Consider the following 27,252-nt stretch of genomic DNA (forward strand, 5'->3'; position numbering starts at 1 on the left):
GACTTGCTGGTGGCAGTGAAGACGTTTGTAAAAGCAAAATAAACCAAAATGAAACAGAAAGGAAAATTGTAACAAATAAAGGAACTAAGAAAACAAATGGCTGCAAAAACCTTTTGACATGTTTAAAAAGAAAAACTATATATAAATTTGCCCCAATCCGAAAATCGCAGGCTAGCCATTTAAATCCAGCAGACAACTCCAAAGCGCAGCACACAGACCCAAGCCAGCTGTTTACTTTTCAAAGCCTGTGGTGGTTTCTGCATTGATAAACTATATAACCTCACACACACAGAAGGGATTTTAGCTATGCCAGACCTCATTGCTCTGTCCCGGTCTCTTTATGCACTGTCACAGAATAAAAATGATCCTAACACAAACCCTGAAATAATATCTTGCTCCAGAAAGGACATCTTTGTAGATATTTCCTGAGTTACTGCCAAAAAGAATTTTTTTCGCCCATTCATCCTTTCAAAGTTTTGCTATAAACACAGCCAAAATTGTTCGGGAGTAATCAGAAATGACCAAAATATGACCCACCAGCCAAGTACAGCTGCGGGGGGGAGGAAGCCGCCTCACGCCTGCGGCCCGGCCGGCGGCCACCTCGGCCATCACACCTGGGTGACACCCACCGGCATCGGCACCTCTTGCCCCCCTGGTACAGACATGGCCTTTCGCAAGGGAAAGAGAAAATAGCAGCACGCATTTTATCAAAGCAGCAAAAAGACGACTTTAAGACCCGCCTCACGGTTTACATTTAATATTGCAATTTGAAAGTAAATATGCTGCGAAGGGTTTTTTAAATCCTGCACTTTACGCCTCACTTTTTAGACAGCCCTGTATTTTTCTCTACTGGAAGCAAAGTTAAATTTGCTAGAGAGTGCAACACTTTAATATTTCTTACGTTCGACCTCACTTATTTCTTTCCCTTTGCAAAATAAAAGTGTGCATCGGGACTTGGAGTTCACGCCGGGAACTCCCATGGAAACTGGGATGGCAGACACACTGCTGCAACGGGACTTTCCAGCGTTTTGCTAGGGAAAAAGCGAGCCTTTTGGGAACCGCCGTGAGCCCGCTCCTGAAACCACAGTGCCCGCGTTGTCCTCCCTGTGCCCCTGGACACGGCACAAAGCCAGTGGGTGCACGGGGACCCCCCCATCCCTGACGGTGGGTGCATGGGGCCGGCGGCAGCCCCGGCTCCCAGCCCCTCGCTGCCGCTGTCTGCCTGTCTCGAGCTCTGGCAACGCGTTTGCAAGTTCAAGTTCAGGTTTAAGCGAAATAAAATGCTCCTCGGGAGTCTGCAGCCAGCCCTCATTTACATGTGATCCCTCTGAACTTCGCCTGCGCCAGCGCGCCCTGTTTCCAGGGCCCGCCGAAGGAATGTTTTACAGTTAGAGCCCGCAGTGCTTTCTCAGGCATTTTAGACCCAGAGGCCCAAGTTTCAAGCTGCAGCATTAAAAGTTTCCACAGAGCTACTGCAGAGAGAGGGAGGAAGGGGGGGGTGGAGGGAAATGAGGAGAACAATATCGTCTTAATTGTCTCTATATAGCTCCACAGTTAAAGTATTACTTTTTAAAGGGACATAATTTATTCTAGAGGCACGGTGTTATAACAACCAGTACATACTTTCACCGCGGCGTAACCCGCTCTATTCTTCATTGTGCTCTCTGGTTTTGTTGCTTTTGCAGAACTCCTTGTTACCCAGTCCCCTATACTGTACTTACAGTTTTATTCAATTTAAGCCAGTTCCTGCCGTCCTCAGGCAAGCAAAACTCCCCTGAAGCCTCAGGAGTTTTGCCTGCACCAGGACTGCAAAAATAATCTCCCCGCAACCACCATTTCCCCCAAAGTTTCTCTACTTTTATTGCTTTAGACAATCGGGGAAAGTCATCCAAAGAAAATCAACCCCCAGTCTGGGCCTCCCAAGCTCCATTTGCAGCGAGACAGCCTGAGCGTGCACACACACACGCACACACACACACAACATGCACGCACACTCGGGGGGTTTGCCCCCGGGGACTCTTCCTCCCTGTCCTGTGCCGGCGAGGAGCAACGGAGCAACTGGAGCTACGTGAGGGGCCTGCGGGGCTGAGGGGTTCCAGCGGGACGGGCTGCTCTGCCAACGAGTTGCCGCAGAGGCTCCGTCTCTTTACTCTGCAGAGTTTGGGGTACAAAAGGTGGTTTTCAGCTGCTTTTCTTGACTGCCCTGAGAGCACTTTAGAGTACACAGGGCAAGAGGAAAGTGAGAGGAGGTAATAGCTTGAGCTGGGGGGGCAGAGCGAGCGCTCCCTCCAAAATGCCCCCCAAAGCCTGCAGCGCCTGGTCTCTGCCCACACTGGATGTCTGTGGGTGAAGCAGACAAATGAGCAGCCCCGCGGTTCTGCTGAGAGAGCAAAGGCAGTGTGCACAGCCTGATAAAAAGCAGGGCAAAAAATAAGGGGGGACGGGTCGGCGGAGAGCCGGGACGTGCAGGAGAGGAATTGGGCAGCAGGAACAGCGCACATTGGGCAGGGACAGACGGACGGAGGGACTGCAAGGGAGCTGGGGACTCCGGCATGAGGGGGCTGAGACAACAGCACGTTTTCAGAAGTGGCCAGAGAAAGATCAGGGTTTGGAGATCACAGAAAGGGAAGAGGACTTGGGGTTTTGGCAAGTCCTAGGTTTGGGCAAGGAGACCAAAAATGATCTCCAAATTAACAAAGGGGAATAGGGGCACAGAGGCAACTCCGGTGTTCTTGCCACATTGACCTTAAAATGAAAGCAGACAGTGAGCTGGAGGAATAATGAATTAATTCAGCAGTGAACTCCCCTTTCCAAATCTCCCCTTAAACAAAGAAAGCCGAGAGGGGCACTGAGCCGAACAAAAAACCCCTCCTGAATATGAGAACTTCTGATGTCTGCATCTTTCCTGATGCTTTGTACCTTGCTAAACTGAACAAACTGCTCTAGGAAAAGTGGAAGGCCATGCACCGTGCCTGTGCTGTGGCCATGGGGATTGATAATGGGACATCTCCTATTACACCATGGGGAGCCCCTGGCCGGTGACATGGTGGCCGATGAATCCTGTACAGCTCCATGGGAGCCATTGGGGTTGGGATGATACAGGAGCTGGGTCATCGGGGTGAGGAAGAGACACCCAGCCTTTGCAGGTAGCCATCTCTCTGATGGAGAAATGGGAAAAGCCTTCGCAGCCCATGATGGGCCTTTGGATGAGGAGGGACGTATTAGACATGGTTGGCTAAAGGGAGTTGGGTCTTGGCCTAGCGTGGAGTGATTTTCACACATATTGCGAGATGCCAGTGAAAGTCCTGGTGGAGTGTAAAGTCATTAAATGAGATGAAATTAAACAATTTAGTTACTTCTGCTTCATCATATTTGTGCAGTATGGCAGGCAGAATGAATTACTACTAATGATCAAATTTAGTAATACTAATTAATCTCTCTCAATTTAATTAATACTAACAGAGAAAACAGACAAAATTACTAATGTAAACCTTGAACTTAAAATCAAAAGGTGACTCTTTGCTTTTATGAGTCACTGAATGTGAGGCTTTTCTCTGAAAAAAGACTGTATAGAAGTGGCTCTTTGTACTCAGTAAGTAAGCTGCTCCATTGCACAGAGAATTACAGGTCTCCCCCATCTTTTTTTTTTCTTCCTTCCATTTTCCCTAAATGTTACTACTTTTACTCCTCATATTCCTGTAAAGCCTCCAGGAGAAGAATCTGAACTCCGTTTTGACTGACGCAATATCAACATGACTGATAAAGTAGATACCACTACTGGGACAAGTTCTGCCCTTGTTACTACTGTGAAGAAGACAACGAGTTTATAAAGAGCCAGTGGAATCCCCCTTGCTAGGAACGAACCAGACAGAACACAGCCTGGCCTATACTTTCAGATTTAGCCTGCAAGACCAGTAAATTGGGAAAACCCAAAAACTAACCCCATCTCTACATCAAAGAAGGTTGCTTTGGAGTCACTGAGAGGTAATACCTGTAGCCACAAAAGAAAAACTCTAGAGATACACGATGACCGCACTGCAAGCCCTCCCCATAAAGAAAATGTGAATTTTAACATTTATCTTCTTTGAAAAAGACTAGATTTACTCTACTATGCATAGCTATAAGCAAAATACAAGCATAATTAAACAAAAATATTATTGTATTTCTAAAACAAACTCCTGCCAACAAATCTTCCATCTCCTACTCTTGTCAACTTCAATGAATGTACAGTCAGGTCCAATACCACAGATTCACAGACACCATCTTTAACCCAAGAGACTACAAGAAAATCCTTAAAGAAAAAAAAAGTTAATGAAGGAACATTATGTGTAAAATGGTTCCTGCAAAATCTCAAATCTCATTGTTTAGCACATGCAAGGATGAAAAAACCCCAACCCTACATGCAACTTCATATCTAACTTTATCACCTTTTTTTAAAAAAGATACCTTTTCTGTTGGCATATTTAAAAAGATGTAGGTATAGCAAAAGCACAAAAGTTGTATAAAGCTGCTCCAAGCAATGCAGAAATTATTGTCTTCAGCCTGAAAGGTGGCTGCATTTTATTGGTAGTGCTTTTTGTTACTCATATCTCATAATGAAAATTACATTTCATTGGCTTCTGAAATGTATTTAGCCACATCTCTTCATGTGTAACAACTGGTATTTGTATAGATGATGTAAGAGTTGGGTCTTGCAAATGAATATGCCTGAAAATACTATGATTTTAGTGTCAGTACTGTTTTCAAAATTGAGTATTAATAACCAAAGGAACTAAAGGCTACATAGTCAAGCTTACAAGATATGTTCATGCATATCCTCTTGATTTGTTAATATTAGATTTTTTCTTTTTAAAAGTATCCTGGTTTTGGATTATACTTTTCCAGTTCTACCTCTGTTCAAGTAGAATATACTATAAAAACAAATGCCTAAAACAAAATGATACCTTTTGTTGTTCTGAACTAAAACCAGGTGAAGTTTGAAAGCTTCAACTTGACATGCTGTTAGTAATCCTTACTAAGAACAGACACGTTTGTCAAATTTAAAATATAAACAGATTTTAACGAAATTGCAGTCATTTTGCTGTATTTCTGTTGAAGCCCCAATCCTTCCCCTGTATGCTATTCACATTTGTCTGGGATGGTCCAGCACTAGGGCAGGTGATGCTCAGTGTCTCAGGAACATGAAATCTGCTGCCAGCTGGAGAGTTCCCCTCTGGTAAGAAATGGCTTCTCATCTTTTCATCCCTACTTATGGAACTTCGTATTAAATTTCGGAGCAAGGTAGTCTGTTCTGCAAGGTTGACCTCTGGAGCTTATTTATTCCTTGACCTCCGTGTTAAGGCCATTAAGCAAAGGTGATTCTCAGAACAGAGGTAGCTTAATGCCTATCCATTGGGAAGGATGTAGGGATTGTGGCCTTTAATTTTTGACCTTCATTGTAGATTGTGGTCCTAATCCTTTGATTGCAGAATTGTTAAAAAGTATATATGGCAGTTGGCAAAAATCTTAATGTTCCAGTAAATGCAAAAGCCATAAATTCAGCTGCTGACCTTTTCCATCCAGGTCACATGTGACACCTACTGGAGTTTGTCAGGCTGTGTGGAATTTATGGAGCTCATATAGGTATCAGCTGCGAAAGCTGAACTTTCATGAAATGTCTTTCAAAGACACTTCCAAAACCCTTGTAAAAAGTCAGTATGTCTTTTGTTAAGGGTATACATTCTACACGCATTTTAAAAGGTCTCATCATGCCATCTCTGCAAATCTTCAACACTTAGGAAACTTCAGCTCTTAAATTATTACTCTTTACAAAATAGAGAAATCAGGCCAGGCATGTAATTATCGTGATTACCAACTTCCAACAACCCCTCTCCAAGGCTACAGAATACGCTGAACGTCTGCTCACTCCTTTCTTCCCCATGTGTATCTCTCTGTCCCTCTCTGAAATCGATGGTATCGATGGCGTATTGTCAGTCAGGGAAATGTGATTTGATAGTACCCTAAAGCAGTTGCAAAAGAAGGGAAGGAATACAAAACCTCCTCAGGTCCACACCACGAGCGTGAGATCAATGTTTTCAATAATACGTTTGCTGCCATGTAGCACCCTAACTGTCACAATTAATAATGTAGAAGGAGCTGATTAACTTAAGTAAAGTGCTCTCCACTGTGTAAACACATAAAGATCTACTGGGCAAAGGAGGAAAGAACGAACAAAACGTCATTTTTATATTTTATGCGGACACATTCTTGCTTTCTATTCTGCTCTTGTAACAATTACTGTACTAGCCACTCTGACAGAGTCAATAAATCGATCTGGGACCTGATGCAGCAGTGAGGCAGACTAATCCAATACAGCATTATCTGCAATGGTGGTTGGGGGCGGGCATGGGGTGGCCAGGAAATCGGCCAAGCCAAGTAAAAGCAGTAAGAGGTACATAACTATGATCTTGCCTTATACTTGTTTGATTTGTGTGCGTGTGTGTGTACGTATGCATGGGTGTATCTGAACAAATGTGCAGCTCTGCAGCAGGAAAGTGCTGTGCCCATGCTGTATCTCCAAAGTCCTTACACTATCCAGAGTCCTTACAATGCTCCAGTTGCTCCCAGGACCCTGTGGGTCAGCGAGAATCCGCACCCACTCTCATTTAATCACATCGGCAGCGTGGCTGATGAATTTAAAGACCTGACGACTCTCTCCCCACCACACCAAAGCCAGTACCTGCTCCCCATCTCAGCTGTGGCCACCACAACAGCAGCATGAGCTGCAGCTTGTCCACTGAAACACAAATCTGGGAGTCCCCTCCTGTGTACTCTGTACCTGTGAACATAGGAACTGTCACGTTTTGTCAGATTAAATGGTCGCTTGGGTCTGGTATTACGTTTCTTGACAGTGGCTGCACTCCTCATGGGAGGAAGATGCAAGAATCCCTATGAAGGAGACGGACCAAAATGATTTGGCCTGAGGGGAAGCTTCTTCCCAGCCCCATGCAGTAAGTGGTAGGCCTTGTAAATCCATGTTAGCGGGGAATATGAGATTGAAAAAATAAAAATAAAAGAAAGTTTCCTGCTGAATGGAAAAAAGAAAACTGCTTTTTGGCAGAAGTTCTTCAAGAAGGAGAACATAGGCCATTGTTATTATGAAGACTTTTCAATGAAAACGCAGAAAATCATTGCCTTTTAGAGTAATTGTTTAGCTAAAGAAAGGTTACACAGCTTGTAGAGAATTTAGTAAGAAATTAAATCTCTCCAGCTCATTCATCATATTTCTGCATTTGCCAACTCTTCCCACCAGGCCCACACTTACTTCTTCTCTCTCTTCTCCCCTACTGTGGAGCATAAGTAATGGCCATAAAACCCCCAGAAAGGGTGCCTTACGCACAGGCTTCCTGTTTATTGTAAGGCAGGAGAAAAAAATGCAATAAGTTTAATTGCTTAGTTTGGGAAATTTGTCTATGTCCATTGTAAATAATTGTATGCTCTATCTATTGGAAATAGGATGCTTAGTGTTCGTTTCCAAAAAAAAAGTCAGAACTGCTCACTGGAGCCTGCAAGGAGGAGGAAGAAAAAGCTCAGGAAAAAGGATCCCCCCTGCCGAGGACTAACCCAGGCACTTCTGGACTGATTTGGCTCCAACCGACTTTGAAGATAAGGCCACATGATGGTACTGGGAAGTTTTCTATGAATCTTTACCTTTATAATGCAATACGTGCTTTCTTCTTGAGGTATACTGTTCTCTGCTGCTTTTTAAGAACTGATCTGAGAGCGGAATTTCATACCGCCCCTCTACGCGAAAGCTCAATTAAATGGGCTTTGTGCAGTGCGCTGAACAGTGAAGGCAATGGGAGATGGGGAGTGCCCCTGATTTCTGGTCACCTTTGAATCTCCTCTCTGTAGAGAAGACTCTGGACTGTCATTAGCAACTGTGATCAGAGCAGGATGTTCACATTCATGCTGCACTGGGGACGTGTGGCTATGGAGCTATTATGTGATCAGGGGCACATCAAGAGCACCACGACCGCATGCGGGCTCTTTGCTCCCATCATGGTGGAACCATAGCAATTTTAGCTCAGTGAAGGATTCAGCCAACATTTCCTTGACTAATTTCAACAAAAGAGAAGAGCAAGTTTAATATGGCCAAACACAAAGCAAAGGCAGGATCTGAAATCTCTCAGCTTCCCAGGGGCTGAGACCTGCTGATGCTTGATAGAGATTGACACTGCATTTTCTATGCATGCGCTCCCTAGACTTACACTACGTTTTTAGAGCCATCTCCAGGCTACCTGCGAGATCAGGCCAGTCTAGCTGCTTCCTGGGTGGAAGATGAAAGACAGCACCAACATTCAGGTCACATATCAGTAGCTTGGTGCCACTGGTTCTGTAGCAAGATATTTTTCGCTCAGGAATCAAAACTTTCAGTGGTCATTAATAGCGTTCAAGTCCACAAGAGCCCATCCTTCTTCAGCGCCCTTCAGCCCAGGCAATTACTATAAATTAAGTGGTCACATATACACTGTACTCTTTTTCACACACTCAGCTGTTCACTATGGTTCCGCCTCCCATCTGTTTTGGGTCTCTCATTTCTTATATGTATTGCAAATCTCTAGTAGGAAAGCGATCCATGAGGGTATAGGGCCCACATACGCTCAGGAGCAATCTAAAATTCAGATGGCACTTTGGGCACTGTGTAACTCTGCTCCAGGTCGGAGGAGAGCAGCCCTCGCTTCCCACTGCCAATATGGGAAAGCCCATAGATTCCTGCCGGGTTTGGAAGGAGAGTGACCCCTCTAACTTCTGCAGCTCTAGAAAGTCGACATCCCATACCCCAAAACTGTGGTTTTTGTATCTAGTCTCTGCAGATTTCTGTTCTTTACCCAGGAGAGACGATATTCCTGCATTTAAATGATGTTCTGAACCTGCCAGTACATTTGCTGCTCTGGGCCAGGAGAGGGAAAGGGGCAGTCAAATCTCTGCTTAAAAGTGTTTTGCAGCTTAAGTTCCTTCCAAAGCCATGCATGCTGGCTGAGGGAGGTTACTTTATGGAATATGTAGCTCTCAAGGGGCTGAACTGATTTGAACAAATGCTTCTAAATGAGTGTTCTTCATCTTCATTCATGCTCACACACAAGTGGTGCGTTTAGCCTGGAGGGTAAGTATTCTTATCCTGGGGAGGAACAGTCACCCAAGCAACAAGTAGCGCTGACCTGGCTTATAAATAGTTCAGCTCAGAACCCCCAAAATAAAAGGCCTGATCTTGTTCCTGCAGCCTCTCATGTTCTCTGCACGTCCACTGCAATGTACAAGCCACACGCACCCCGTACACATATTTTGACCATGAACTGCTCTGCGAAGTGAAGCGGTGGCTCAGCTGTTAGCATGCTGCAGCGATACCGGGTCATTCTGACCCTACCCTTCCTCCCCAGGGCCAGCAGGCACTGCCTGTCTGACCAGAGCAATTCCTGGGTGCTGGGAGAAAGAGAGAAGGGTGCAGAGGCAGAAGAGGACGGGCAGCTTGAGGTACTCCTTCATAAAGCACATCAACACGAGCTGCGCACGAGCCTGGCAGCTCTGTGTCCCTTTCTGGTGGTGCAAAGGGCAGGGCACTGTGGCAGAGGTTCGGGGAGAAGCAAAAAAGGAAAATCCCCGTGAAGCGAGGCACATGTTTTATTTGTCAAAAGAAAAATGTGTGCACTGGTTTCTTTCTTCCATAGGGTGGCAATGGAACCTGGGCACAAAACAGCTACGCAGTTTCAGCTGCAGGAGCGATAGCTCTGGAGGAACTGCATTAGCTTCCTACTCAAGGTGCTGACTTTGATCTATGAATCCTATACACTTTTGGGCCTTGCTACCTGCGAGACTGCTTCCCTGCCTCCCCCCTGCCTGTGCCGCCTCCGGCCTCGGCGAAGGGCATCACCTGCACTACATTCCTCCGAATTAAGTGTCGAGGCAGCAGTGACTGGCTGTTATCACAGAAGGACCATCTACTCCGGAATTTGCCTCCCTCCCTTGTCTGACAGAGCTCACATCTGCTAACCTACGGGACACAGCATAAAGCTCATTTTTTTTCTCATGCCCTTTGTTCTAAAGTGCTGCCAGTGAAAAATTGCAGGTTGCAAGTTTGCTTTCTAAAAGGATTGTGGGGAAGTAAAATAGTCTTTCCCTTGTCTCCTGAAAAGAAAGTAATTGTACAATTAGGTTTGTATATGCACCTGAGGCATAAGGTGGTTTTTCAGAGATAAATAAAAGCCTAAAAGAAGAAGCTACAAAGATACCACTGTCTAACTCACGAAAGGCAGTGAACAGAAGTAGATCTAAAGAAGTTAGCAATTTCCTTATACTATAAACATTTTGCTAAATTTCAGTAATTTGCCCCCCCAACCTACTCTAGGGCAGCGTTACTCTTTTATAGATGTGTTTCACAGCGTGCATTGTTGTACCTGGTCTTTACAAGGCTGGTACCCAGCACATGGCTGTGCTTCGGAGCTTGCTGGTGTTCATATCGGTCATTTTGCTGCCTAGATAAACCTGTTTGTTTGATTCTGGAGCTTCTTCTTATACTTTATTGTGGGGTGCTAGGTAAGTTATGGGCTTTTTGTTTCGGTTGTTTTGCATTATAAAGGACGAGCTCTATCTTCGGCACCGTTGTAGCTGGGTGGCTCTAGGGCCCCACCAGGGAAAGTGTGAAAGGACGAGACCTTGGCTCACTACCCTTGGCTTACTGACTGTAACTTTGGGATTGTGCAAAGGCAGAAGCAGGAAGAGCTTCTACTTCTGTTCTTCTAGAAAATAGTTTTATCTTTTCTTAGAGAAAGGTAAGGGAATAACCGTTTGGTTTTGCGCTTAACTAAGTTTTAGAAACTAACTGGGATGGATCTGATATAAAGCATATTTACATTAGAGAGCTGGTCAAGAGGGAGTATGATACACTTTCTCTTAAGCAGAGAAGACCACCATTTAGTTTCTCACAGGTGGTAAAGCAGTTGATGTTCTGCCTAGGTGCCTGTGGTGGGAGGCAGTTTCTGTTCTGTGTATCCTCGTAACCTTCCTGTGCAAGGCACACGGGCTGCTGGCAGGTAGGAGTGATTAGATGGAGCCGGCATGTGTTGCTCAGGAGCTGTTTTTAGCATCCAAAGTACAAGTAGGGTAAGTAGGTGGCAGACAGGACTCAGCCTAGTAAACAATGTTTAGTGTGAAGTGGAGCTGCAGCACATGGAATACTTATGATCCCCAAAGGAATTCTGCACTACAGAGCAAAGCGAGGGCATTAGAGATCAGCGAACGCTGTTTAGAGCAGCGAGTGACAACGCAGACTCTGGTCACAAAGAGCAGGTTGCTAGTTTAGCGTTACCAGCTGCACATACTCTGAGCACACATCCTGTGTTTCACAATTACTTTTATCGCTTGGTTAGGATAAAAAAACCCTACCCAAAACTCAGAACCTTTTATTCTTTATTAGTGTTGCTGCTACTGATAGGCTAGTGCCTAATTAATGTGATGGTACTTTCCCATTCCTGTGCCACTCTCCTTATTACAAGTCCTTGGCAATACAAGAGACATATCTATTACTTAGTCATGAGGCATCTAGACCAGCTTGCTTTTGAAATTAAAGACTGTGAACCCCAGGCATACTGTATTTCTGATTTGCATATGGAAAAGGCAGTTAAAAAGCCGATGCCCCCATATTGCTTGTGAGTCAAGTAGCAAAAGTAAATGATTTATCAAGCAAAGGTTACAACACCTGTGCCTTTTTGTCAACATATACAGAGGATGCCAAGTCAAGTGTTTCTTCTAATAGCTCAAACAGAAATTTAGATTCAAATAACCCCCCAGATAGGACAATTATGCAGTGAGCCACTGGAGTGGCAGAGTGATGGATGGCGTAAGCAGAGGCAGTGTCTGAAAAAACAAACCAACTGAAAAGTTTTGAGGCTGCTAAAACCAGACAAAGCCAACAGCCCTTTTGGGGCCTTTGTTACTGAATCAGAACTACTGACTTACGTCAGTTTATTTCCTGGTCTCTTCTGTCGTGGAGTTGTCCTCCTGCTACAACCTTTGTTGACACAGGAAGATGGCCTTTTTCTAAATAAAATATTATATAAATTATATAAAATTCCTTTAAGGGAATTATATTTGAAGCAATATGACATAAATTAGAACATACTGCTAATGGAAATGTTTACTGCTAATTTTTATAATGCCCATTAAGAAAGGCATGTACTGGTTTTGGTTGTTTAAAAACAGCCCAGGACAGAATGATCCTTGCTCAAACCCAGCCATGCCAATGTTGTACATTTGTCTGCGATTTTATTCCAATGTTCTGTGAAAGCCTGTGAATGCCCATGTATGGGAAATGCCACTTCTGCTGAACGGTGCTGTTGCATCCCTGTGCACAGACTCACTTTTGCAGCATTTTAAGACTAATAACAATGATGCATAACTCAAATGACCCACCAATTGGAAGGGAAAATCAGAGCCACCAAAAAGCTGACCATAATGTTTTCTTATAGCTTGTAGCTGGACCGTAATTTTCAAAAAGCAGACGTTCAGATATGGTCTTCATTTTTATTTTGCTGATCCAGCAGTAAAGAGTTGCTTAACCCTTATATTTAAGCTTGACTTTCAGAAGCTCTGAGCATTTGCCACTTCCTCTTGTCCAAGGGAGCTGTGTGGCCTGACAGTTAGTGGTCCTCAGGACCCATATCTTAGGCTGACTCTGAACTTACTATAAAAATCCTGATGGAAAACAGCCACCCCAGCTGCTTTTAATAACATAGTCCTGCGTGTTTTTATATTTTCATTTTGAAAATATCATGATTGTCCTATATGCTAATGCCTTGCAAAAAGAGTACAAAAGCATGTCTTTGTTTAGAAAAACGCTAAGTAAATCCCAAATCATTGCAGCTAGTATTTTTACTTCACTTCCCTGATTTAAAACACAGTCAACTTCAGAGTTGTTTCATGAATAAGTAGTGAGTTTTGCTGATAAATTATATATTTAGTATCAAGTGGGTTGTGGTGGTGTAATGATGTATAGAAGCACGGAGATGCAGCCGGAGTCAGAGCCTGGAAGTCAGTCTCCCTACCCACTGCAGCATGTTTGACTTTAATTGAAAGCTGTGCTTGAGTATTGTTTTTCACTGTACAGCATTGTTATTCACTATACTGCATTACATAGAAGCACTTAAAGTAAGGCTGGTGCACTTCAAAATGATTTAAGTCATAAATAAGGAGGATAAAAGTTTACAGTCAACAAACTTCTCTGGGAAACCTAGGCTGCAGGATGCAAATAAGGTTAAAATATTTTGGAGACTTAATACTGTTGTGTCTTACTACATAATCAATTTACCAACTAGTAGTTTTTCAAGTCTTCTGGAAAAGGTAAGTAGCATTCTCCAAAGGGTTTCAAGTTTCCTGAGCTCTGAAGGAAAAGACCAAATGCTTAAGGACTTTAACAGTGTACCTCAGCATTCCTGTTTCCCAATTTGAATGTATTTCTCTCTATTCCAGTTGTTTCTAAAAATGACTGGAGAAATAAGATTTAAATGTGAAGGCGCATGAAAACTTGTCACGTACACGAATTGAATAAAGGAAGAGGCCTGAAAAGTGGGGTGCAGGCTGCGTTTTGGGAAGGCATGAAAAAAAAATCAGAACCCGAGGGGTTAACACCCTGCTCTGCACTGCTGGTGTACTTTCTGTGACCCTATTTAATGCAGAGAAGGTTTGAGATTCGATGTAGTTTAACCTGTGCTGTCGACAGAGCTATAAACTAAAGCCCCTAACAAATTGTACACAAAGAACAGATAGCAAGAAAACACATTGTGTTCACAGGCACCTGGCTGTAGCCCTGTAAACTGAAAATCTTTGGTAACAAGTGACTTGTGTTTCATTGACAGCATAGGTACTGAAGCCATCGCAACGAGGAGTCTGTCTTCGTGCATATACTGGACTGTGGCACGGGACAGCCATTAGTCTGTACACTAACTATTCAGATGCATATGAACGATTTGAAAGAACTCACAAGAGCTAAGAGTAGTACTCCCCAATTTGCTAGCTCTTTGAATTATTACTTTTTAATCATCACAACCAGCTCAAAACAAAATGACAAATATTTCTTGCTGTTGACCTTTGAAAGAATCGTAACGCAGTCAAGCAATCACTTAAAACTACAAACTACAGTTGTCCTAAAGCACTAGTTCTGCTCACTTTTTTATACCTTCTCCCCCCATGATAACGTGATATTAAGCACAGACTTAATTTTTTCAACATCTGGCTCAAATTAGCTGCTAACAAAACTGCCAACAACTATTTTCTTAATCGACCCTGGGAATTTGATACAGCTTGGAAAAAGCACATTTAAACCTCGTCCTTCTCCTAAAGAAACACAAATGTTTACTCGAGCTTCTGATTTGACCATAGCAGGACTATGAATTCAGTTAACCCAGCTTTATAGGCCTGCCTCAACTGGACTTCTTTCTCTTTGTGTAAGGAAACAGATGTGCTCGCAATTACAAAACCTCCTGCTTGCTCAAAGCCCACCATGCAAACGGCCAACCAGGAATTCAAGGCTATTTTTTTTTTTTTAACATGGAAGTCATTGGAGCAGTCTCCAGTTGTATCTGGTGGAGGAACTAAGGTGCCCTGTTACCTGGTGGGTCTCTCTGAGCTCCTTTTGCATACGCAATTCAATGCACTGCCTAGGGAACAGGTTGGAGCAAAAAATCCTAGTGGAAAAAACTCGTGCAGTAGAAGCCAGTATCTCAGAAAGCAAGAGAGATCTTTCCAGTTACGAAAGCGGCGTTATTACTACATAAGCCCAAAAAAAAAAAAACCAAAACCAAAACCAAAACAAAAAACACAACAGACAAACAAACTGCAAGTGACATTTCACTGTAGTTACTGAGACCATGTGGGTGAAGTGAGAGCGGCAATGCAGCTGGCTCCGCGGGGACACGTTAGAGTACACTGAAGAAGAAGAAGAGGCTGCAGGCATACAGAGAAGTCGAAAGCGGCCCACCTGAGTCTGTTGAGGAATATTTACAAAGCTTGGATCCCGTGGTCCAACACTGACGAACCGGTTTGCGGGGGAGGTGCTGGGTGTCGAGTAGGCTGTGAAGGGAAGGGACACATGCGTTGAGGAAGCGGCACTAGATTGCACACGAACAACACCAAAAACACACTTGTCTCAGAGCCACCTAAGCAGATGTTTAACATAGAAATGTGCAAACGTTTTAGAGAGCGAGAGTTTGGGTTTAGACACTGGAAAGGTTTGGTCTTAATGACGGGGTATAAACACGTAGGGGAGAGGGTGGCCAGGGAAGGGCTCCTTGCCAGGCAGGGCGGCACTGACGTGCGCTGGGGACAAGTGGGCTGGGGTCACCTGCGTGGGCCCCCGTCCCGCGTGGGGGACAGCACGAGAGACTGCTGTAGGTGCTGGGACGGCCCGACTCTTTTCACTTGGATATGCGGTATCTCCGGTTTTAATGGGGTTTTGTATAGCAGTGAATTCACTGAAGCGCTTATTAACAGAATCGGACCCTTATTTCATGCTAATCCAACCTTCTCTCTCAGTATGAAGTTTTGGTTTTCATACTGCTGTGGTCTGCACTCTCTAAAATGTTCACTTGATGTGTTTGACAAACTAGGAAGATCCTTTCGGTAAAAAATTAATGGGTTGCAGTTTCACTGGGGTGGTAAGTGCAATCAGTCTGAAGGCTGAAGCTGCCTTTAAAAACTGGAATGGCTCCCATAAATGTAAAGCTATTAAATGCAATGCAAGCCAAGAACCCAGATTACTTCCAAACTTGAAGTACTTTAATGATTTTATTGTTGCATTATATTCTCTACTGCAACTGTCCACAATGCCACGTACTTCCACATCCAAAAGCTTTCAATGCATTTTCAGTCCTCCTCTCCTTTGAAAATTCCCCATGCAGTCTTCTCCCTTCTCCAGTTTTTTTGCATGTTCAGATCTAAATTCTAATAACCCAAATAGGCGCCTTAATACAAACAGTGATTCTGTCTATTTTAAATATATTTATGGGAATGCATTCTGCTGAATAAAATCCCCAGACAATCTAACTATCCAATGAAGAGACAAAAAACAATGTTAAACGGAAAGTTACTTGCCAAATTCCACTCAGGCTAAATATAATGTTCAGGCCTCAATGTTACAAAAAACTAAAGCAAGTTAAGAGTCGGAGAAGACACTGAGTTGTCTGTGGAGATGAAAGCCTGTTGCCTTTCTGAAGGCAAAGTGTTTGGTGAAAAGGCATTGATCACATTGGAGGAGCCTTTGGTTTAAGACTGTACTGAATCAAACCAATGCTCCATCTCGTCCTTTCTCTTACAGGGCCATATGCAGATGCACAGGGAAGAGTCAAAACAAACAGGTCACACATTTACTTTCCCATATTCTTTTCCACCCTCTGATTATTTTCAGCTCAGGGACTCCCTGTATTTAATGGCCCGCAAGGGATTTCTCACTGATGAATGCCCAATCTGCCCTTGAACCCATGTAAACGTTTTGCTACCACAAAACCCTTTGGCGAGGAGTTCCTAGGTCTATGAGCATGCAGAACTGCATCCTTCCCTCTTCTCTCTACCCAAGTCTCACAAACGTCTCGTGATGCCTCCTGATTCTTACAATGACATCAGACTGCTTCACTTGCTCAAAGAGCATTCCCCTGAAATCACCCCAGGAACTGCAGATCTTAATTTCTTACTGATCTGAGCGAAGATAGGGCAGTCCTGACTTCTAAGAATGAATTCTTCCCAGTTGTTTCTGGTGAGGTGAGCTTTTCTCTCCAAAAAGCTAATGCTTTGCTAGCACTTGCAAAAATCATGCAAGGAACGCCTTTCCTTCACAAAATTTTAAAGGCATTTTTCAGTGCACGAATTCATCTTTCTGAGATTATTTTGCAAATTGCAGTGCAGCTTGCGTATTAGAGTAGGAACAGGTACACTGGTTGTTATTCGTATCTGGAAATCAAAGAAGAAATGAACTGAGTGGATTTGGTGAGATTTCTCCATGCCTTTTTACCATGTTAATTTGCTTAGTAATTCAAAGAAGACAAAAATTTGCAAAGGGTCTATCTATGTTGCTAGTGCCATGGATTAAGATTCTTCTGTACTGTTTTATAGTGAGGTTGTGTTTTTTCTAACTAACTACTGAACCCTATGTTGTGCAAGAATACAAAAATCCTTCTGCAGTGGGGAAAATTAAGTTAAAGCTCAAAATTCAAACATATGTTGTTTGGTTCTTCTGGTCTACTTTTAAGGAAGCAGAATGAGTGGAGAGGCCATTTAATGCCTTGGAGCAGGTAAGTTCCACTCAGAAGGAAAGGAACTCAAGATCTTGTTTACAGTTCCCTGTTGGCAGATACTTTTGCTGTGATATTTGGTATAAAATCAAAGGGAAACCATCAGAACACTGTCTTAAATGGCTTCTCTGTTCAAACAAAAATTCTAAAACATGTGAAAACTGTATAATACGCACAACAGTCCCCTCAAACGTTGCCGGGTGAATTACTATGTATACCTTTCTTCCCTAATGCTTCAAACTATGTTTAACTTGCTTTCTGAAAATACTCGGATGTCAGTTTGGTATTTCCTTAAGGGCACATAATTACATTGCTAGAGCCAAGAAGCGAAGAGTACCAAAACTACACACATGCAGAGCAGGCTTTACACTGGACTCTCCCAAAATGCTAGTCCCACCTCAATGTAAAATGTCACGAGATGTTTGTGAATTTCAAGGGGCCATTTTGGCTCCGAATATCAAACTGACATGGAATACACATTAGCAGTGACTCCTGTTACGGTGGAATTTGGTTCAGAAAAGGGAGCAGTACTGAGTGTTACTTAGACCATCACCAACACAGCTTCTAGCCGCATCTTACTGTCTTCATACAAATGCCCTTTTTGACACGGAGGTGGGATTTCTGGAAGTCCTACCACTTCTGATCCCTCTACTCTGTCCTGGGATTGGGACGGGGCAAACTGTTCTCACTGGTTAAAGCTGGGTCATATTCTATTATAGTATACATAGACTAAGCCTATGGTGGGGTCTTCAAACTTCATTTTAGGGAAGGGAAAAGCCAAAGCATGGAAAGGTCTCTCAGGCAGATCTTCTCCTGATCTTCATTAGCTTTGCTCCATGGAAATTGCATAGATCTACACTAGTTTACACTAGCTGATAGCTGGCCCATCTTCCTGCCCAGCCTAGTCTTTCCGCTACTGGAATTCACTAAGGATTGTTTGCAACATCATAGCCCATAGCCAAGGAAATGAATGTGATGCCACAAATTTGCTATGATGCTTCACTTCAGGAACAAGCAAAACAGGAGCTGGCAGAGAAAGAACATTTGCTCACACAGACAGTTTTGATATTTAGCCAAAATGGCAAGAAATTGTATGAAAGACAAGACAAACAAACAGTTTTGGGAATGTCATCTATTTTAAAGTTGCCTGCAGTAGGACAATGTTAATTTAAAATATACTTTCCTGAAATAATTTCTATGAAGTATAGGAGTGTGTAGTTTATCAGACAGTTCTGGATTAAAAAGATAAAACTTTTGGTTGGTAAAGATGATTGAGGTGAGCGATAACCTAATGTACAACTAGGTCTCTCCTTTACAGACCAAAACGACAGGTACATGTGCTTGATACGAAGAGCTGTGCTGTTTCGCAAAGGACTAGGAGTCGGTTAACTGCTGTGGAGTTGTAGCGAGAGAATTAACCAGAGGAACGCGGTGCAATACAGCAATTCCTACCGCAATGCATTCTGCAGCTGAGTATCTGAGAGGGAACTGCAAATTCTAACAAATTAAATGATACAGTCATCACCCTCTTTTTTATGGATGGGGAAAGGAGGGAACAGAAAGCTCAAATGGCTTGCCCAGAGGGTGCTCAGTCAATGCATAGCAGAGAAGGGGAGAGAAATCCAATCTGATTATGAATCCAGTACTATAGCCACAAGATCATTCTTCTCATCCTGACATAAATGCTGTTTAACACGAAAACTCCTTTGTGCAAAGGGACATTAACCGATAACGATCTTGCCCAACAAGGGAAAATAGCTACGTTTCTCTCCATGTAGCGTTGTGAACCTTAGAAAATAACATTTAGTTTAAAAAAGCTCTTTAAAAATCATGGTGTACAGGATGGCAGTATCTTAGACTCTGCATTGGAATGAGGGCCACAGATTCTAACACTCAGATTCAGTTATGATAGCGATAAAGCCCAACTGGCATCTAATGGAGGTGGTGTTTTCTTTGGGCAATGAGTATTAAACCCAGAAACCGTCAAGTTCACGAAAATATTGTGTTCTGTTTGTTATGAGTTACCAACCAAACAAAATCGAGCAGAGATCTGAGATAAGATAATTTTGGGACTGCTTCTGATACCACGGATGTGTTCTATTGAAAAGGCTTTTTATGGAGGAAAAATGACCCCTCCCAAACGTCATGAATCCCATCTCCATTGTGTCATCTCACTGAGGAAAATGCTGGCTTTCCAGAGGGATAGGATTCGCAGCTGAAATTTTCAGCTCCCAGAGCATGCCTGGCCACCCAGTAGCGGCAAATCCCCGGTGTGCATCTCCAGGGGCTCTTCCTTCCTTGGACAGCACTAACATTCATGTTTTGGTTAATGTCACAGCTGGAGAGTTTCACTATTGCTCTGAGAATCATTAACCACCTTGTTGTGATTTTTAGCTCTCGTTCCCAGGAGGCCACGCTGTATTGAACAGCTGCTCCTGGCTCCTGCACCCCTCAGGAAGGCCATATTCCAATTTTTGGTAGGGTCGTAACTGCATTTTGTTTCTGCAGAGGGCTTTCTGCTAGACCAAAAAAGGGAAGGAGAATGGAGCAAATGCCAACCCTTTTCACTCCATTTTCTTGTGGGGGGGGCCTTCATTCTCCTCCACACAGCTAAGGAGCAAGTCTGGCCAAAATCTAACATCATTCCTGCCTTTGTTGCATAAGTGACTTTCCAATATCCTAAAGCTCTGCAGGGCAGTCAGCCATAACCCAGCGACACTCCCAGAACCGGTGCACTCGACCAGTTCGTAACCATGGAAAACACCTTTTTGTGCAGCTTTTATGAAACTCTGGTGAATCTGCGCTTGCTATTTGAAGGCCAATATTTAGTTAAGAAAAAAAATAAACACCGATGAAAATGGAGGGTTGGTACTGATTGACACACTAAATGGAGTCCAGTGGGCCCTGCCGGTAAATTCTCAATTCAAGGCTATGAACTTCGGTTTGTTGTTCTCCTTATGCGGCCAGCCACTTCCACTGGCTTTGGTATATATGTAGTATTTTTTTCTTAGAAAGTATTTCCTATAATCTATTTTTCTGTAAAATTGGTCCCTAAATTAAATTATATGCTTCTTTACAACTCAAGTCACTGTTATTCAAAACCCTTACCAAAAAGGAAGATGCATGCCTGAATATGTACAGAACTATATGTTTAGACATCAGCGTAGCTAATTAACAAACAGTAATTATTTTCCTAATCTTTTGTTTAAATACCATTAACTGGCTGCTCTTGAGAAAACCTCGGTTCCCAATTAACGTGGCAGCTGTCTGATGAACACTGAGCCACAGTGACCAGCCCGAGCCGATACCAATGGCTGGTGTTCTGCGAACTTCAGCAGACAAATGACAGTTTTTATGCCAGCTGAGAATCAGGCCAGACAAGCATTTGGCTTGTTTACATGATCACAGTATCACAAAAATTAAGATTACTGCTAAAATGACGTTGGGAATTTTTTTCTTTTAGACACCACACGCTGCCAGTAAACTGAGTCACAACCGTAATGACAAATATACATTGACCTAGTTTCATTTTTCCCGGTTCTGAAGACAAGGAAATAGTAAGGCATTGCTGACTGTATTCAGTGATAACTATGACTAAACATTAACCTTTTAGATTCCACCACTGAATCTTATTGATAGGACTTAAAAGACGGTATCTCCCTTCAGAGAGTGTTAAAACTTTCTGATAGCACGAGTGTTGGTCTAAGGTCAGAAAGACGAGTGGAGGGGAGGGAATGAATCAACTTCTTAGCTCAACAAAAATCTGCTGATCAGTTCTAGAAGTCCTGATTCTAGATGACCACGTTCACAATCTTACCAGACTGTCTCATACTAAAACCCATTTTAATTTCTAAGCGAGCCAGAGCATCTTGCTGAGTTTGCAGTTGTGCACTATCGCGTAGCAGAAGGCAATGCAAAACTCCAAGAACCACCAGATTTTAAAAATGCCCCTTGGAACCTGTGCAAATCTCCTGAACAGTATATAAAGCTTTAAAAATGTAGGCTTCACATGGTCTGAATAGCAAATACCTCTTTGCACATCAAGCAATGGTTGCATATAGCATTTAAATAATAAGCTTGAAAAGCACACAAAGGGATTTGCTCTTTCGATTAGATTGATTTTTGTTTGTGGATGTTATTTGGACTCCCTTCACTGTGGAACAAGTCCCCTACAGTTGCCATTAAAGCACTGAAAGCTTCCCTTTTGTTTTTAAATGTCAGTTTGAGCATAGCTTCATTAAATCATTTCACAATTAACTCCCTGAACATCCAGACTTTTTTAAAGCATCAAATCCAGCTGAATCACATTTGTTTCCCAGCAGAGTGAGTCCAAAGTGGTATCCCCAAGTGTGTATCCAGGAATTTGTATATTTGACTTGTGGCTACACAAAATACATATGGGAGCCGTGTGGGTGGTGGAGAGAGGATTAAAGCTTTCTCCCTGGGCCTAAGAAATACCATAGCTTCTTGCCCAAAATGCAGGGCTCGGGAACCAAGTCATAAGGGAAGGACGTCTGGGTTAATCTAGGAAGACTTATTCCCTAAAGAACTATAAATGAAGTGAACTCGAACGAGTTGTTAGTTTAGCCCAGTATGTGTAAGCAGCATGTTTTCATGAGGCTATCTGCCTGACTTCCACGTAGTATCTATCCTCTGAAGCCTGACTTGAGATACCAAACTGCCTCCTCGTGACAGTAAACAAGATCCCAAAAGTCCCAGATCTGAGTCACAGCTTAGCTACTGGCCTCGATTTCTCTCATCCGTGGTTATGTGAAATGCCAACAAAGTCAGAAATAAAACTGTAACCTTAAGCTAGCTTTTTTTCTCGTTAATATAAATTCGGCTCAGAATTTTGTCCATCATATACAGAGCGGAGGGCTCTCCTACTTCCCGAGAGCTAGTCCAGTCCTCATCTCTGAATAGCTGATACTTGGTGATGGTTAGCCCTTGGTTCCCGCTGCGTCTATACTTACTTGGAGAAGTGGGAGAGGTGGCCCCTCCTTCTGTTGATGTAGTTGGAGGTTTTGTGTCTGGCACTGGCAGAGGCACAGGCCTAGCCATTGGTGGCGGAGGTGGTGGTGGCAACATTGGGGTAGGAAGGAATGGATTGTGCACCTTGCCTTGGCTGCTACCATTGGGCTGCCAAAAAACAAGCAAACAGACAAAAATTATACTAAAAATCAGCTGCTGGGAACCTCTAGTAATAACACTCTAGTCGAAAGCTATGTGCAATACATTTACAGTTATTTCAGAGGTGGCAAAGAAAGTGCTGGGTCAAACTCTCCATAGACTTCAAGTAACTTTGTCTCAGACCTTGTGAACCTTGTGAAACTACGGAAATTCTCACTTTTAAACATTGGTCCTATTAGCAGCTGGTCTGAACTGCCCTGGATTAAATTCTACTGCTCTTTACATTTCCTGCAGCCACTAACTCATGCTCAGTGAGAGTTGAAGCAGCATTTCTGACCCCTGAAATCCCCCAGTTTTTGCCTTTGTTATCCCCTTAGGATATCAGTGCCTAAGACTTGAGTGTAAATTTCTTAAAGATACTGCTCATTAGGAGAAAAAACAAGCGTTTTTGGTGGTCTTTAAAGTCATGCTGATATCTTATTACAGGAAAATGAACATGTATATATTGAAGTAACTGCTCTCCCACATCCCTTTTGAGTTAGCAGTAGCATAGCTCACCATTTAGTTGCCATTAGGATCATATGGAGAAATGACTGAACTTAGAGCTGCTTCGTTTTACATGCTGGGAAAAAAAACCCAACAACCTCCCCTCAGTCTGGGATGTGGTCAGTCACTGGCAGAATGGGCCCAGCTATACAAGTGTCATCTTTCAGTTAATCACCAGAAAAACCTGCCCATAAGTAAAAGTGTTTTCAAGTATCACAAAAAGAAAAAGCAGGCTTAAAAAAAAAAAAGCCACCCCTTCCCTCAAATTGTTAAGTTTACATTTTAAATGTAACACAGCCTGGACACTTGAACACCATAGGGATAGATGCCAAATACCATTATAAAGAGAAAGCAGGACAGCCTGCGAATCAGGTGTTCCATTTTAGTGACAAAAATGATGAGATCACTTTTGACAGCACTCTACAAATTGATCTCACTGCAGTTCTTCTGGCACTGAGCATTGGCTTTTCCATTGATGATAAAAGCTCAGCTTTAGACACAGATCCATATTCTAAGTACCGCTAAAGAAAACAATATTTTAATTCCTGTTAGGGTTTCCATTAGCCTGAATTACTGGGGACAAAATACTCAGACTGGCAAATGCTTGGGACCTTATTTTCATTTCACCTGCTTTGGCACTGACAAAGGGCCTGGAAGTCATGTAGGTGGCAAATCACACTTGTGCTAGAGCAAAAATGGTTCAGGGCATAAATAAGCCTCAAATTCATCTGCATTTAACTTAACAGCATTCCCACTGACTTCAAAGACTGCAGTTACTAGCGTTTGCAGCAAGAAGCGATCCTTCAGGGATATTTATTTTTCCAACATCTAGTACCTTTAATAAACTAATATATTAGTGACATCTCTCAAACACTATCTTGTCTCACAATTAGGTCCCTTTCCTGCCAAGAAGACCCCTGCTGCATGTTCATTGTGAGTGTGCTAACAGTTCATAATGCTGAATGGTTTGGGATAAATTAAGCAAATGAATACTCAAGGAAAAAGAAAAGCACTATATTGATTTGTTGTCTAGACATAAATGTATCTGCTAACATATTGCAGACATTATTCAAAGCCAGTACTGGCTGGACTAAGTAGAGTCAGTTTTTCTGCTAGGGAAAGGAAAGCACTGAGAACAATATAGCTTATTAAATAAGTGTAATAAATTAGATGCTAATAATTAAACTAATTCTCATTAACGCTTTCAATCGTATGTATGTCAGGAGAGAAACGGTAATTTTGCCAGTTATTACTTCATTGGCTGGAAAAAGTTACATGCATTACATTTCATGAAATATTCAGAGCATTATTTTAGATTTGATTTACATAAAATTTATAAATTCTGTATTTGACTGGAATGCTATTTCAATAATAGCAAGATGATTCACTTTATTTGATTAAAAAAAAATGAAAATGGTTATTTGAAGCTTTGGAACTCTGCTTAATTTTTCATAGAGATAAGGGGAAAAGATAACTGCTTACAGAAATAACAAACCATAATAAACTGTACTTTTAACATCTTGAGTTCAAGTACTGGTCAACTTGATCTAAAGTGCTATAAGGCAGTATTTTTTTTTTCTTTAATGAACTTAGTTGATCTGAAACATCTGTTTCTCACCCTCCCTTTTCCTGCTCCTTCCCCCCCCACTCTCCCCTGAACTTCAAAAATAATTAATAAAAATTATTCTGCCTTCATATTTTGTTAACCCTAGTTCCACCAGGGTTACAACGCATGCAGCAAAGTCATTTGTGGAGGGACCCAAAAGGTCACCATATCACCGGCTTCTCTGACAGTTTAAGTTAATATCACCACAATGTGGTCGAGTGGTTTTTTGGGGAGGTTTTCTGTTGTTGTATTAAATATTTTTGCAGTAGCAGCATTTTTTATTTTTTTTTCTTCCAACGACTATTCAAGGTGTGTTCCTGTATGCAACATGCTGTTAAAATAATCCCATAATCCCATGGTTAATTTTACATAGGACAAACACTTCTGAAGAAATAAAAACGGCTTCCTTACATTTAGGAACCCCACCTGTCCAGCCTGCTGACCAGCGTCGGGGCAGACAAGTTGGACAAACTCTTTCAGAGTCTCCTGAGGATGATAGCGGATTGCTGGGTGTGAGAAGTATGGCCCAGGCTGTTGAATAATGGGTGATGTTGGAAAATGAAGAGTCGATGGTGTTGCATGTGGACTTGCTATAGGAAAGAAAACAAAGAAGTTATATAGAGTTTTGCCTTTGGAAAATAAAACAAGTTTAAATCTACCGTAGTTCTACTTTTAGTCTTTTTTTAAATGTACAGTATTGTTTATACATCTGATCTTCACAATTAATATATTAGACCACATTGTGTCCTACACTCACTTCATCTAGATCCTGAAAGCAAACGGAGCCAGACATTTTAAAGGATTTTCTGTGTTTTTAGTGGACACGTATAAAGGAATCAGCAGTCCTTTGTGAAAGTGAAAACTATTCATCACATTAAGAGCAGTCCTAATCAATCAGGCAATAAAAAAATGTATTTTGGAGATAAGGGTTGATTTAATTGACATTTCATATAACTTGGATTTGCACATCTGAATCCATTTTATATTGTACTCTAAATGGCTGGTAATGTAAAGATGGTCTAATGCTTCCTGTTGTTGGTCTTTTTCTTCCACCTCAGTTTAGGAACATTTATTTTAAGTAACGTGTTTGCATCTAATGAACATGCACAAAGTGGCGAGATCGTTTTGAAAATTACATTTACATTTCTCCTGAATAATGTTAGGCTCACATCTTCAGCAAGCCCCTAGGTTGCATTCAGGGATGAAGTTTAATTTGGTGAATTTATGGGCCAACAAGCCAGCTGGAGAATGTACTACAGTGAAGGTGTAAAGGTGTAATGTACACAAGCCCATTGGCAATGACAGATTTTACCCTCAGCTGATTTCAGCAGAGCTACAAGCGCAGCTGAAAAGCCTTATGCTCTCCTACGTTATGTGACACCTTTGCCCAATTCCTTGGCCTTCAAGATATATTGGGTTGGACCCTTGTTAGCTAACAGTGCTTTCCACTGTTAGTTGTCACCATGAGGTAGCAACTGCTGCCATTCATAGTGCTATGAATTCTCCCTTTCCCCTCAAAGACGAGAATTCACTTTTCCTTTTGAATGGCCAATTGATCCGGTTGCGCACAAGCTCATCTGTAAATTGGAGTTTATTTCTCACCAAACAGTCACCGTTACATCCCTGTTGCTCCCTTGGCGTGCTAGCCTAGTAATCTTTCAAGGGTGTCCATGTGCATATACTGCACTGGTATACCACACATAACCGATTAGATAAAGGCTATGCAAGGGAGGAAATATCCTGCAGAAATTCATGTGTTGGCTTTGAAGTAAGTTAAATATACAAGAGGGAAAAAAAGCCTTTGGCACTTTTGGAAAAATTGGAGAGATGCATGAAAGTTAACAAAAATCAAATACAAACGAGCAAACACTCATTTCATGATGAATGTTATGAAAAACCCTCAGTTGAATAAAAGCTAAAATCTGCTTCTTAGTCTTGTTCATTGCCAGTTTAATAATATGACAGTTTATTAATAATTTTTTTCTTAAGCATTATTAAACCATTAGCAAACTCAGAGCCTGAAGATGTGGATAAAACATGTACTCAGAGACAGCAGCAAGGAAACCTACTGCATTATCCTATAAACATTCATTAAGGGTTGGCTGGGCAGCACTTCTATGTACTTCTTTCTCCACGACTGCATAGGAATGATTGCTTTGACACCATCACCAAAAAGAGCTGTACTCGTGCCTGGGGTGCTGATATGGGATGAATATGAAGCTCTCATCCTTGCCATGAAAATTCCCCCTGTTAACCCCACGCATCTTCCCAGTCTCCTCCCCTAAATACTGTTTAAAATATTCACGACAGAAACACATACTAAATGTGCAGTACTAAACAGGAAAACACCACTGAAAGCAAGTACGGAGATGAGGAACCAAAAGGCAGCATGCAGCATTCAGCCATCTCTGATCAAAGTACTTGTATATCCAGAGAAACTCTTCTGAAAGCATGGGCTATACCTATCTTACAACAGCTAGATACTGTGGCGTGTGGGCTGAACTGGAAAAAAGCATCTTCCCACAGCCGTTCCAGCTCCGCAATGCTGCACTTGGGAAAAGGAAACAAGCAGCAGCATATCCCGCACTCCTTGTTATGGAAATGTTGACAGTTATTCCGCGGCCAAGGCAAACACCTGTGTGCCCAGCCCGTTCA

General features: G+C 42.4%; 1 protein-coding gene across 14 annotated transcripts in view; it reads right to left on the bottom strand.

Annotated features, from left to right (window-relative positions):
• NFIA (nuclear factor I A) overlaps positions 1–27,252 on the bottom strand; it is a 254,670-nt gene that overhangs the window by 14,903 nt on the left and 212,515 nt on the right. For 8 of the 14 annotated variants that reach the window (XM_075759230.1, XM_075759234.1, XM_075759227.1 and 5 more), the window contains 3 exons: positions 25,009–25,187; positions 22,289–22,454; positions 15,011–15,102 (listed from right to left, as the gene is read on the bottom strand). In XM_075759230.1, coding sequence (XP_075615345.1) covers positions 15,011–15,102; positions 22,289–22,454; positions 25,009–25,187 — 437 coding nt within the window. The remainder of the gene's footprint in view (positions 1–15,010; positions 15,103–22,288; positions 22,455–25,008; positions 25,188–27,252) is intronic. The other 6 variants (XM_075759229.1, XM_075759238.1, XM_075759236.1 and 3 more) reach the window with 2 other exon arrangements.

The sequence above is a fragment of the Balearica regulorum genome, chromosome 8 (genome assembly GCF_011004875.1).
Source record: "Balearica regulorum gibbericeps isolate bBalReg1 chromosome 8, bBalReg1.pri, whole genome shotgun sequence".
NCBI lineage: Eukaryota > Metazoa > Chordata > Aves > Gruiformes > Gruidae > Balearica > Balearica regulorum.